The sequence below is a fragment of the Pangasianodon hypophthalmus genome, chromosome 14, assembly GCF_027358585.1.
Source record: "Pangasianodon hypophthalmus isolate fPanHyp1 chromosome 14, fPanHyp1.pri, whole genome shotgun sequence".
NCBI classification, from domain to species: Eukaryota; Metazoa; Chordata; class Actinopteri; order Siluriformes; family Pangasiidae; genus Pangasianodon; species Pangasianodon hypophthalmus.
Genome location: NC_069723.1, coordinates 6,604,865 through 6,619,388, shown reverse-complemented (window position 1 = coordinate 6,619,388; position 14,524 = coordinate 6,604,865). Strand labels below are relative to the sequence as shown.

General features: G+C 36.0%; 1 protein-coding gene across 1 annotated transcript; it reads left to right on the top strand.

Moving 5' to 3' along the window:
- Window positions 1-718: 718 nt before the first annotated feature.
- Window positions 719-14,285, top strand: itgae.1 (integrin, alpha E, tandem duplicate 1). The gene is made up of 10 exons (XM_053239532.1): window positions 719-2,991; window positions 3,253-3,404; window positions 3,518-3,671; window positions 4,987-5,134; window positions 5,922-6,043; window positions 7,813-7,964; window positions 8,099-8,252; window positions 9,379-9,526; window positions 10,374-10,416; window positions 10,711-14,285. Exons 1-9 carry the CDS (start codon window positions 2,878-2,880, stop codon window positions 10,403-10,405), a joined length of 1,176 nt encoding a protein of 391 aa, XP_053095507.1. The 5' UTR covers window positions 719-2,877; the 3' UTR covers window positions 10,406-10,416; window positions 10,711-14,285.
- Window positions 14,286-14,524: the final 239 nt, after the last annotated feature.

Sequence of the window (14,524 nt, the reverse complement as noted above, 5' to 3'; positions counted from 1 at the left end):
GAATATTTTTTGTGAAACCCAGTCATTTCATATGAATGGCATTAACTTAGGAAATATTAAATATGACAAAAAAAGAAAGTAAGCAAACATAAACCATAAATTAAAGACAAATAAGACTGGTCATTCAATTAAGAAGAAATGGTGCTGTATAAAAGGAGGATGGGCAGTGGCTCAGCGTATAATTTTTTTTCCATTTGCCATCTTCTTCAATGCTTTGCAAAACTTTATTAGAGCCAGCACTAAGTGAAGTGAGTGATCTGGTATGTCTCAAGCTGCAATGTGCCATATATTCCATAATGTGTTGGGGACCATCCGTTTCCTGCTGTTCTGGCGTAGCATCAGAGAGGCTGTGAGAGACTTCTGGCTGAAAGCTGCCGAGACACTTTGCTTTGAATAATAAACGTGTTCCCTATGTGATGTGCTTGTGCTTGCTGTGCATGATTACCTGGGTACAGTAGGTTTTTGTTCTCCATTTTCATGTTAAACCATTTCCTTTTTAACTTACTTATTACCTTTCTTAAGCCATAACATTAAAACCACCTGCCTAATATTGTGTAAGTCCCCCTTGTGCTGCCAAAACAGCTCTGACCTGCCGAGGCATGGACTCCACAAGACTTCTGAAGGTGTGCTGTGGTATCTGGCACCAAGATGTTAGCAGCAGATCCTTTAAGCCCTGTAATTGGTGAGCTGGGGCCTCCATGGATCGGACTTGTTTGTCCAGCATATCCCACAGATGCTCAATCGGATTGAGATCTGGGGAATTTGGAGGCCAAGTCAACACCTTGATCTCTTTGTCATGTTCCTCAAACCATTCCTGAACAATTTTTGCAGTGTGGAAGGGGGCATTATCCTGCTGAAAGAGGCCAGTGCTATTAGGGAATACCGTTGCCATGAAGGGGTGTATTTGGTCTGCAGCAATGTTTAGGTCAGTGGTACATGTCAAAGTAACATCCGCATGAATGCCAGGACCCAAGGTTTCCCAGCAGAACATCTCCCAGAGCATCACACTGCCTCCTGGTGCCATCTCTTCCCCAGGTAAATGACGCACATGCACCCGGCTGTGCACATGATGTAAAAGATGTGGACTGCTCCATGGTCCAGTCCTGATCCTCATGTGCCCATTGAAGGCGCTTTCAGAGGTGGACAAGGGTCAGCATGGGGTCTCTGACTGGTCTGCAGCTATGCAGCCCCATACACAGCAAGCTGTGATGCATTGTGTGTTCTGACACCTTTCTATCATAGCCAGCAATAACGTTTTCAGCAATTTGTGCTACAGTAGCTCTTCTGTGGGATCAGAACAGACAGGCTAACCTTCACTCCCCACATGCATCAGTGAGCTTTGGGTGTCCGTGACCCTGTCGCCGGTTCACCGGTTGTCCTTTCTTGGACCACTTTTGGTAGGTACTAACCACTGCATACCAGGAACACCCTACAAGACCTGCTGTTTTGGAGATGCCCTGACCCAGTGGTCTAGCCATCAATATTTGGCACTTGTCAAAGTTGCTAAGATCCTTACACTTGCCCATGTTTCCTGCTTCCAACACAACAACTTCGAGAACTGACAGTTTACTTGATGCTTAACCCTAGGGGGGCGCAGGAGATGAAAAAATAAAAAATAAAAAAAAACAGCCAACAGACGTAGCATGGAAGATGGATCGGTTTGTGAAAGGGAAGAGAAAAGCAGTAGATGAGGTCACACAGACTTCCCATTCAGGTGCTGGTCATTCAAAAGCTAAATGCAGAAAGTATGATGAGGCATAATCTTGCTCTTGGCTTCACCGTTAATGTGGTTGGTGAGGAAGAGAGACCTGTGTGTGTCCTGTGTCTTAAAACGCTGGCAGCGGACAGCATGAAACCCACCAAATGAAGAAGACACATTGAGACGCTACATCCAAATTATGTTCAAAAGCCACTTGAGTTTTTTTAAAAGAACACTTGATCAATATCATGGGCAGCAAAGTAATTTTATAAAAGCCACTTCAGCAACAGCAAAAGCACAACTGGCTTCATACAAAATGGCGTATCGCGTTGCACAATGCAAGAAGAGTTGATTCTTCCCGCTGCCATAGATATGGTGTCAGTTCTGCTTGATAAGGCGAGTGTCCCTATTCCAAGACTATTCCAGTGTCTAATGACACCATATCAAGACGAATTTTTGATATTGCAAATGGCTTGTAGGAACAGCTCATTGAGAAAATAAAAGGGAAACGCTTTGCGCTTCAGGTTGACGAGGCCGCTGACAGTAGCAAGCACAGGATGTTAACAGCGTATGTGCGCTTCACGCGCTGTGTGCCCCCAAGCTTGAAAAAAGTTTGAGAATCACTGGCTTACGCAAACATTTATACACAACTCTAAACTGCTAAATATTTAGGCCCATTTGAAGTAAATGGCACCATGTCGTATATACAGTCATTGGTTTTGACCCATGCTTTAGACTGACAATTTCCTGACAATAATTTCTAATAAACACCATGCTGAGAACATGTATTTGTGCCAAATTCTGACACTTTTATAAACTATGTGGAGACAGGACAGAAACCAAAACAAAACACACATGGCAACATAGACAAACACATAACCCAGAAGTGCACGCTGTCATGTGGCTGATTGCGTAAGCGCGCTGAGGCCTTCTGCACTCGGCGCTCAGCGCGAGCCGGAAATACCCGCCACTGGCTGTTTCTCATTAGTCAATCTCATAACTTTATTAAATAAATAATAAGTGCTATAACTCAAGAGAAAGACATTCTGAGCCCACTAAGAACACACTATGACCCTCATTGCTTTTCAGTATATTTCATTCCCATATATTTTTTCCAGTTTAGATTCTCATAGAGGTAATAATTGTGAAATCCCTGTGGTGCTTGTGTTTATGCAGGGATGGAGATCGCTTTTGTGCTGGACGGCTCTAGTAGCATTAGCCCGCTGGATTTTGAAAGGGCCGAAGTACTTATTAGTAAGGTGATGAAAAATGTCTGGACAACATGTTTCAGTGTAAGTGAGGGATGTAGGGAAACAATTTAGTATTTACAGTTAGAGTTTAATTTGGTTAATGTGCGTAACGTGGTTTAAATCTCAACCATAAGCCTTGAACATAATGTCTTTAATACAACAAATAATATATATTAAACCTATTGTGTATATATATATATATATGTATACATATTTATATATATATATATATATATATATATATATATATATATATATATATATATGAAGTGTATATGTACAGTATTTAAATTCTCTCCTCAGTGCAAGTTTGCAGTAGTGCAGTATGGGACAGACATAAGGACAGAACTCTCTCTGAATGAAAATAATGACCATCTCAGAGCCTTGAATAAGTTGAAAAACATAAAACAGATTCATGGGAATACAAAGACTGCTTCAGCCCTCTACCATGTTCTGTAAGTATCATGTTTTTGCACAACAGTGCCTCAATGGCCGACAGTCTATCAATGTTTACAGCACATCTTACTACAAAGTCTTTATTAGCTTCTGTGTCCTGTACTACCTGCAGCACAGACGTTTTTGTTCCTCAAAGTGGATCAAAAGAGAACGCCAAAAAAATGATTATTCTACTGTCTGATGGAGAGATGACGGGAGATGAAAGAAACCTCACAGAGGTATTGAACATGCCACAGATGGAGGGGATTGTTCGCTATGCTATAGGGGTAAGTTTACACTTTTACATTTCAGAACTCTAGTGACAAGAACAGGACAAAAAACTGTTAATATGCCACGTTATCATATTAGACTCACATTTAGTAAAATAGTAGATTTACAAATATATTTGAGAAACCTGAAAATGTTTTAAGATTGTGGTGATTGAAACCCAAAATGTTAGTTTTTCTTTTTTATTTTACAAAAAATAAACATTGGGCATTAAGATAGCCAAAGTGGACTGGGTGGAAATAAGGATGCATTTTTTGAAATTTATTGTTATTTTGTTCAAGTGTTCAATTTTTAAAAAGATTTTTCGTTTGCTTTTTCTGACCGCACTTCTGAAATGCCTATTTTCCCCACAGTCAGTAGGATCAAATACAGACAGTTTGGCTTTATGTATCAAGTTAACCACCTAAAAGTCAAAGAACATAAATTAATAATATCATTAATATTAATCACAAAATGATTAGTTACAAAGAAAGTAAAGATGCATTGACTTTTTTTAAAATTAGGGTTATATTATGTGGAAAATCCACCATAGAGGTCCCTCTGAATGAGCTGTTACCATAGAAACGATGTATTAGAAGAAACGCATTCATGTAAACCTCTGCTTTTACTTACATCCGGCACTACTGTTGGATATGTGCTGTTATGGTGAATTAATTACATTTAAATAATTATTAATGGTACAGTAAATTAATCAACATCTTCTGACCAATCAGAATGTGTACCAAAAATTTATTTAATTTCAGCCAATATTTATCATTCTAACTTGTCTATGTTATGTCAGTGACGGTTTTGGCCATTAACTCAAATTTCATCACAGCATCTCAACATGGCAAAAATGGACTTCATTTCTCATCAGCCACATTCATTTCCATGTTCAAGGTCACCAGACATCTAATCACACACACCTATTCACAATCACACACACACCTATAAATAACCTGGACTTATATTTACTGACTCTGAAATCTCGTTCCATAAACCCCCTCCTGATGATACCAACCCTTTTGCTTCTGTGGCCTGGTTTATTCATAGTGTTTTTGCATTGCTGCTTTGCTTACCTCTCTGCTTTTGTGTTTGGGATTGTTTGCCTAATTCAATTCACCTGCACTTGCATCCTTCTCTGCCACCTGACAGTCTAAATCTCTTTAAATATCTTGAATTACTGCTTTGGGTTTGTTAATTATTAAATTGTGTTTACTATGCTTCATATTACAGTGTGCTTTTTAAATAAAAAAATAATTTAAAAAAATCTTTTACTTATCGTGTGCTGAAAGATTTATTGTCTTTGCTAGTACAGTGATTTTCTGTTTTCAGGTGGGGCTGGAGGTTCTGCATAAACGAAAGGCAATAGAAGAGATGATAGACATAGCTGGCAGTGAAAACCATTTTTTCAGTATTTCTAATTATTTTGAGTTGGAAGACATTCTCTCTTCTTTGGAAAAAAGCATAATTGGAATTGAAGGTAAACCACAATATTTGTAAATAAGTGCAAATCTATTGTAAGACTTCTGCAGTATAATTAGGGGGCCAAGCACCGAAGGTGCATAGACACTCTTTAGTGATTGCATGTTTTCTTCTTCTTCTTCTTCTTCTTCTACTTCTACTTCCTGTGGGAGTCTATGGCAGTTTGACACAGTGACAGAAGACAGTCTCAGCTATCTTCACAGCAATTTTGGGTGTACTCAAGCCCTTTAGCAATTCTACTTTCCTCTGGTTCTTTGGGTCAAGCCGAGTTCAGTTGACACCATGATGTTAATTTCCCCCAGATAAAATTTTCTGCCATTTTGAATTTTTTTGAAAATAGTTTTTTCTTCTTCTCATACAAACTTTGTTCCATCAACACCAAATTTGAAACACAGCATTGTGAAACATTTCAAATAAATATTTGTTATTTTGATTTTTGATATATGGGTTGGTTTGTCTATAACACACAAACTAATTTGAAGATATGAATACAAGCAGTGATTTTTTTTCACAAATATGCTTATATATTATAAATTAAGTCAATGTACCCAAATGCAAACAACTAATGTACATCACATATTCTTTGGTTTCATAAGGTCCTGTCTGGCTTTTTGTTATTAAGCAATCTCAAAATATCATTAAATAAATAATAGAAAGATATTTTGAGCCCATTAAGAGCACATTATGATCACAAATGCTTTTCAATAAGTTTTATTTTACAAAAGTTTAGATTCTCATTTAGGAAATATTTGTGAAATCCCTCTGGCGCTTGTGTTTATCTGAAGATGCAGGGACGGAGATCGCTTTTGTGCTAGACGGCTCTGCTAGCATTGAGAAGGAAGATTTTGAAAGAGCCAAAGACTTTATTAATACTGTGATGAATAATGTTCGGACAACATGTTTCAGGGTAAGTAAGGCATGTAGGGAAACAATTAGTAATCTAGTAATTACAACTAGAATTAAGCCTTTAATAAAATGTTTTTAATTATAAAAATGAAAAATAAATAAATAAATAAATAAATAAATAAATAAATCTAGTATGATCTAGTGTGTGTGTGTGTATCTGTGTGTGTATCTATGTGTATATATATATATATATATATATATATATATATATATATATATATATATATACAGTCAGGTCCGGAAGTATTTGGACAATGACAGAGTTTTTGTGATTTTGCCTTTATACACCACCACAATGGATTTGAAATAAAACAATCAAGATATGATCGAAGTGTAGTCTTTCAGCTTTCAGTCTGGAGTTGATATCAGGTACTGAGTTGGCGTTTGGCAGCTGTTTGACTGGAGCTACCAATATGAAGTCCAAGGAGATCTCAGTGCAAGTGAAGGAGGCCATCATTCATCATTAGGCTGAAAAAACAACATAAATCTATAAGATAGATAGCAAAAACCTATGGTGTGGCCAAATCAACAGTTGGGTACATTCTTAAAAAGAAAGAAAGCACTGGTGAGCTCAACAACATCGAAAGACCTGGAAGACCACGGAAGACAACTAAAGTGGATGATCGCAGAATCCTTTCCTTGGTGAAGAAAAAACCCTTCACAACATCAACAGAAGTCAAGAATACTCTGGAGAAGGTAGGACAATCATTGGCAAAATCTACAGTCAAGAGTCACCTTCATGAATGTAAATACAGAGGGTTTACAACAAGGTGCAAACCACTGGTAACATTCAAGAACAGGAAAGCCAGATTAGACTTTGCCAGAAAACATCTAAAAAAGCCTCCCATGTTCTGAAATAAGATTCTTTGAACTGAGGAAACCAAGATTAACTTGTACCAGAATAATGGGAAGAGAAAAGTATGGCGAAAGAAAGGAACAGCTCATGATCCAAAGTATACCACCTCATGTGTCAAACATGGTGGAGGCAGTGTTATGGCATGGGCATGTATGGATGCCAATGGAACGGGCTCACTGGTGTTTATTGATGATGTGACTGCTGACAGAAGTAGCAAGATTAATTCTGAGGTGTATAGGGCTATACTCTCTGCTCACATTCAGCCAAATGCTACAAAACTGATAGGACGCCGCTTCAGAGTGCAGGTGGATAATGACCCTAAACATACTGCGAAAGCATCTCAAGACTTTTTGAAGACAAAGAAATGGAATATTCTTCAATGGCCAAGTCAGTCGCCTGATCTCAACCCAATAGAGCAAGCTTTTCACTTACTGAAGACAAGACTGAAGGCAGAAAGACCCACAAACAAGAAGCAACTGAAGGTGGCTGCAGTGAAGGCCTGGCAAAGCATCTCCAGGGAGGACACTCAGAATTTGAGTTTTGAGAACATGGGCACTAGACTTCAGGCAGTTATTGACTGCAAAGGATTTTCATCCAAGTATTAAAATTATGGTTATATTTACAATTATGTCACTTTGTCCAAATACCTTTGAGCCCCTGAAAATGGAGGTACTTTGCTGAAAATGGCTGTAATTCCTAAATGGTAAATGCCATATTTTTGTGGAACCTCTTAAAATAAAGCTGAAAGTCTACACTTGGATCTTGATTGTTTTATTTCAAATCCATTGTGGTGGTGTATAAAGGCAAAATCTCAAAAACTCTGTCATTGTCCAAATACTTCCGGACCTTACTGTATGTATGTGTGTACATATGATGTCTAGTGTATATGTACAGCATGTAAATTCTCTCCTCAGTGCAAGTTTGCAGTAGTGCAGTATGGGAGAGACATAAGGACAGAATTCTCTCTGAAAGAAAATAATAACCTTCCCAGAGCCTTGGATAAGGTGAAGAACATAAAACAGATTTATGGGTTCGCAAAGACAGCTTCAGCCCTCTACCATGTTCTGTAAGTACTCAAACCTAAAAACGTCTTATCATGAGTTTGCACAGAAGTGTATCAATGGCTGACAGTCTATCAATGTTTACAGCACATCTTACTACAAAGTCTTTATTAGCTTCTGTGTCCTGTACTACCTGCAGCACAGACGTTTTTGTTCCTCAAAGTGGATCAAAAGAGAATGCCAAAAAAAAGATTATTCTACTGTCTAATGGAGAGATGTTGGTACATCCAATAAACCTCACAGAGGTTTTAAACATGCCACAGATGGAGGGGATTGTTCGCTATGCTATAGGGGTAAGTTTACACTTTTACACTATTTCATAGCTCTAGTGACAAGAACAGAACAGAAACTATTAATATGCTTGTATTTAATTTATTGCCACATGTTTGTCACATAGAATCTTTATACATTTATGTAAGAGTGTAACTCTAATTGATTTGTTGTATACATAGAATTGGTCAAAATGTAAATGCAGAGGTTATTAGTTTTTTCCCATTACCTTGTGCAGATGTGCACAATACCAGAGATAGTAGATTTAGACATACATTTAAGAAAATGTTTTTAGGGTTCTGCTTATTAAAATCAAAAACATTAATTTCATATTCTAATTTGGACTGAGCATATATACAATGTTATATTGTTAAAAGATTCATCATTTTTCAATGATTTTCTGACCATACATTTGACACAGTGAATAGGATCAAACAGGATAGGATCAAATACAGACAGTTTGACACATCATGATTTTGATCAGTTTATAGTTACGTTTATTCGTGCCGAACATCTGAGAAACAAGTTAGTTCCTGTTATCACTTATACGACTATAAACAGTTGTAGCCTTACTTTCACTGGAAATTAATAAGACAAAAAAATGCTTGTCATGTTAAAAGAAACCATAACATGCCATGTCCTCTCTCCCGGAGATGTTCCTGTGTTGGAAAACTTCAGGAACAGCTTTACCTCTCACTGTTATAAAACGCTGACACTGGAGACTCCTTCCGGAAGTGTTAACTTAAACATCACCATATCAACAATTATATAGTTTTCTTTGTTAAACAACCTTGTAATTTTACTTATAGCCAGCAGTACTGTTGGATGTGTGTAAATTAATTAAATTAATTTACTGTTACATGAATAATTAATCAACAGCTTCTGACTAATCAAAATGTGTATCAAATCAATTGTGGTACAAATTAATTTTAATTCAGCTAATATTTATCATGCTATCTTGTCTAAAGCCCTTAAAATATCTTGAATTACAGCTATAGGCCTGTTTATTATAATTAAAATTATAGAATTGTGTTTACTATGCTTAATATAATTTTTTTTTTATTATGGCAATCAATGACTTTAATAATCTTTTACATATCGTGTGCTGAAAGAATTACTGTCTTTGCTAATACAGTGATGTTTTCTCAGGTGGGGCCGGAGGTTCTGAATAAAACACAGGCAATACAAGAGATGACAGCGATAGCTGGTATCAAAGACAGATTTTTCAAGATTTCTAATTATGACAGTTTTGAAAACATTCTCCCTTCTTTGGAAAAAAGCATAACTGGAACTGAAGGTAAAGCACAATATTTGTAAACAAATGTAAATCAGTTATAAGTCTTCTGCAGTATAATATCACTTGGATTTGTTAGTACTGGATCAGTAAATTATGTTATTTCAGATACTGTTTGTCAGGAAGTATGTCAGGTCACAGCCTGAAGGTATTAAAACAAATGCGCTTATATTTTACAATTCTTTGAACAATTTTGACGTTGAAATGAGCAAAACTCTAAAATCCGGAAATTCATATTTGCAGCACAACAAGACCTTCACTTTACTGAACCTAAATGTTACTTCAGATTTAAATTATGGAAATTCTCACACTTTTAGAAGGTAGTTTTTTGAACACTGGTTAAAGCAGATAGAATATTATTATTCTGCAAGATCAAATACACTTTGGTTTTATAAGTTTCTATCTGGCTGTTTCTTATTAACCAAACTCATAATTTCATTACATATGTAGAAAAGGACACTTGAGCCCATTAAAAGCCCATTTTTATCATAATAAGTTTCATTTTTATTTAAAGTTTAGATTCTCATATAGGAAATATTTGTGAAATCTCTCTGGTGCTTTTGTTTTATTTTTTTCTCAATGTATTCTCTAAACTACAAGATATTTCACTTTTTAAAACCTGAAGTTGTTTGATACTAAACAAGATTTTTTTTTTTACCTTGAAATTTTAATTGTCATACATTTATCAATAATAAAATAAAGTACAACAAGCAATATGGGTTTCTATGCAACCACACAAAGACATGTCTTACAAGTCTGCTAGCTGATATTCAATCTCTGGTTGCACTGGAAAATTCTGTTTATTAAGCACATTGCATGCAGCAAACTAATAACTTCTTCTGCTGAACAGGAAAGGGAATGCAGCTATTCTGCCTTTCCTAGGATCCCCAAAGGTAATTTCCATAAAACGTGTTGCTCAGGAGGCTTTAATTTTGGCTTCACCTGGCTTCTGACACCTCTGGCTTATATATATGTAATGAGCAAGCCAGAGGTGTCAGAAGCCAGGTGAAGCCAAAATTAAAGCCTCCTGAGCAACACTTATTTACATTATTATTAACATTTATATAAAATGTGTTGCTATATATATATATATATATATATATATATATATATATATATATATATATATACATAAGCACTATATAAATAAAATTGAATTGAATTCTTGTTTGTTATTTTTTCAATAGGAGAGCATTGAGTGCACAACTTCAAACCCAACTGGATGCTGAGAGAAATGCTGTTACACGCCTCTAAACAGTTTAATCCTGAACAATATTGGTACAAATCAGGTCAAAATGATAAATAATAATTAAAAAAAAAAAAAAAAAAAGTTAGCACTATCGTAACGAGAGCATTTTCAATTCACTATTTGGCACACAGGCACTGGAAAATGTTAAACAAATATTGAACAAAACATTTCATATGCATGTCCTACCAGCTTCCCACACCAAAAAAATATATAACCGGAGGACATAAATAGACCATCCTGTAGGTGGATGTCAGCCTCTCATTTCCTGAGAGAGAGAGAGAGATGTACACCCAATTCTTAAGCCTATTTCTGGACATAAATAAGTTATTTTGAATTATTTGGAATCAGTTATTTTGTTGCCAGAGAACAGGCTACTTGATTAGACATTCTTTGAATTTGACTGAATTTGAATCTGATGCAATATCAACATGATGTTTTAACTGCTTGACTTTTTTTTTTTTTTTTTGCTTGACAAGATATATTTTAATTCAAATAAACAAGGTTTTGCTTCTGCACAGGTTGTTTTGCAGATGTTTTTTCTGACTGTCTGGTCAACTATGATACTGTCTGTCGACATTTTACTTTTTTTACTTTAATTAAAAACCTTTTCAATTTGGTCAATCTATTTGCAGGTTGTACAAGCTTTACCAGTTTTATATAACATGACTTAATAATAAAAAATTCAATGTAACTTTGTTTTGTGATGAAAAACGAACATGTACAGACATAATATGAATCTTTGATGCCATTGTCAAGTAGTCTGCAGAGACGGATGCAGGTGCAGGTTGATGTTTTATTAAAAAATCAGGCAAACACAAGTGTATCCGTCTGCGTCCTGGAGGATTACAAACCACTCAAGACTTGTGAAAGTGTGACTGCTAGTCTGTCTTATTTATAGTGCGTGTGTGATGAACAACAGGTGTGTGTAATCACAAGTCCGGGAATGCAGAGCAGGTGAATGAGTCAGGTGACCTGGTTTGTCGTTTCTGCTTATTTTAACATTAGCATTGTGTCATATTTGAATGAAATTGTATTACAAATGTATTTGCTGCAGCCACTAGTGTTGAAAAGTTGTAATAGCTGAGTTCACATTTACTGATGCAGTATTTTACCCTAGATCTAATCCAGAACTTCACCACATCCTGTCATACTCTGACAGAAAAGTTGATACAACCTGTATATATAAGCAGAACAGCAAACAAATGGATTGCACCGACAGTGCAGGTCAAAGCAGTACTTTTATTTAAAATTTTTAAATCTTTTATTTATCAACGCTGCCCAGATTTTTAACGTGACCCAATTAAACCAAGACATTTAGATTATGAAATGACAAAGATCACTGTGAACTGCTCAGTCCACTTTCACTTCAGTTTTTCAGCACAGAGCTGCACAAAAACCACACAATCACATGGCCCATTTTGAAAGCTGCAAACCACAATGTGTTTCCTTTAAATGTTATTTATTTTTTATTACCACTTCTACAAATATGCATTCTTTTCCATTTTAATACAGCAATTTTCATTACAAACTATATTCTTGACAACAGCTTGAATGAAAAGTAGAATCGTTGAAATGTTTACATGAATTTCAGAGTTTCTTAGTATCTGGTACGTCCCATTTTTGCTTCAATGACAGTGTGCGCTTGAGCTGGCGTGGAATCCACAAGTTTGCAAAATCTTATGATCCATTTTAGATCAAATCTAAAATTTGATTTTAAAAGAGTGTCTTCTGAACACACGCTTCAATCGAAGAGATTAGGCATAAGGAAAATCCGACCTGTACAAAGCAGTTTATATGGTCAATATCACAAATTTGCTTACATTTAAATAGGGACCCAGAAATTGTGCAGAATCTTAAATATTAAATATTCAAGATATTGAACATTTACTTTCTTTGTTTTAAATATTTACATAGTTCAAAATTCTAAAACCTTCTGTTTATTTCCAAGTTTAAATTGAAAATAGTGTGTGTGTGTGTGTGTGTGTGTGTTTACTTTTTTTTTTTTTACTGATATATACTAATGTAAAATATGAAAATCAGAAATTCTCCAGCAGCTCTGAGATTCCTAAAAGAGAGAACAATCATTTTTATAATAACATTGCTTAAGAAAAAGCATGATTTCTGATTGGATCTTTTGATTCAAGCTCCAGTTTGAGACAACACCCAGAGCAATGAGGTGACAACAGATGGTTATAACCAGCACCCTCACGTGACTATGTGTTTATGTGAATGTTTTAGACTTGACTGAAATTTTATTTTTATTTATTTATTTATTTATTTTAATTAATCAATGGTATTATTTTGTCCTAGTTTCTAAGTATTTTTATACCACAGCACTGTTGAATTCACAGATATTATTTGTCAGAAGATGTTGATTAATTGTCTATAACAGCAGCTCAGACAGTAGTTCCAGCTACAAGGCAAATCATTTGTGTGAGTATTCATATGGTGAAGGATTCTGTGAGAAGTGTGTACATTCACATTTACAGCATTTATCATATGCCCTTATCCAGAGCAACTCACAGAAGTGTAGTCTCCATCAAAAACACATCCTCTTGCTAGTATAATAGGTCAGAGTATAAGAATACCATCAAGCTAAAATGTTAGTACAGCATGAAAAGAAAGCACACAAATCAAGGGAAGTACTTTTAACTGCTTAGTGAAGAGGAAGGCTGTATTGGTTTGAAGACAGCCAAGGGAGTTCATTCTACCACCTGGGTGCCAGCAGAGAGAAGATGCATGTCTTCCTTGTACTTTGAAGGATGGTGGGCCCAGTCAAGGTGTGCCGGAGGCTCGAAGGGAACATGGTGCAGAACGGGGTTTGGTCATTTCCTTCAAGTAGGTGGGCGCTGGTCTGTTTTTAGCTTTGTAGACAAGCATCATTGTTTTAAATCTGAAGCAAGCAGCTACAAGAAGCCATTAGAGAGAATGCAGCAATGTAGAAGAATTTGGGTGGATTAAAAACAAGTTATTCAGCTGCATTCTGGGTCAGTTTCAAGGGTAAGATGACACGCAGGGGCAGACCTGTCATGAGTTGCAATAGTTCAATCTTGAAATGACAAGGGACTGAACAAGCCCCTATTTATTATTCATCATATCAGTAGGTTACTTGTTAGAGTGAGCTAATTTTCATTAATCTGTTTCCAATTGCGCTTCACACCACAAGAGTTACAGCTAAATTAACAAAACAGTATGGCAACATACTGTAGCTCTAGTAGTGGCTATTATATAACTTAGATATTCTTTCGGAAATCATGAGTCTTTTGCTAGAAATATGCAGAACACATACTGTAAACTGTATGTTTCCCAACAACTTCCTTAAAAATATCCAAATGTGGTGTCAGAGACCTTCCATATATGGACAGACCTATGCAAAGCTGCTCTCATATGTACTCAAAGAAAGACCCACCCACAATTCCATATATGGATTCAAAAACACACCTTGTGTGGTTCAGCGATCTGCAAAAAGACACTATTCTGGGAAAACGTTTCACATGGCTTGTCTTTGCTTCTACCCATATCTGATCAGAAATTCAGTATTGAAATGATGAGGGATTTTAGGATTTAGGGGTCCTTCTTTCTCGAGCAGACCCCTGTTGTATTTGATAATTTCCCTATTACAGTTTTACATGATAATATGGAATTTTTTTTAAAGCAGAATGTTTGCATGACTTGTCTTGAATTCGGCCCTTAATAAGATACTATAGCATGGTATAGCTTACGGATATTAAGTAACCTATTAAGAATACTGT

Coding starts and splice junctions, on each gene's coding strand:
- itgae.1 (XM_053239532.1), top strand. CDS start 2,878: ATGGAGATCGCTTTTGTGCTGGACGGCTCTAGTAGCATTAGCCCGCTG. Junction 6,044..7,812: donor TTCGGACAACATGTTTCAGG/GTAAGTAAGGCA, acceptor TTCTCTCCTCAG/TGCAAGTTTGCAGTAGTGCA. Junction 9,527..10,373: donor AAGCATAACTGGAACTGAAG/GTAAAGCACAAT, acceptor TCTGCTGAACAG/GAAAGGGAATGCAGCTATTC.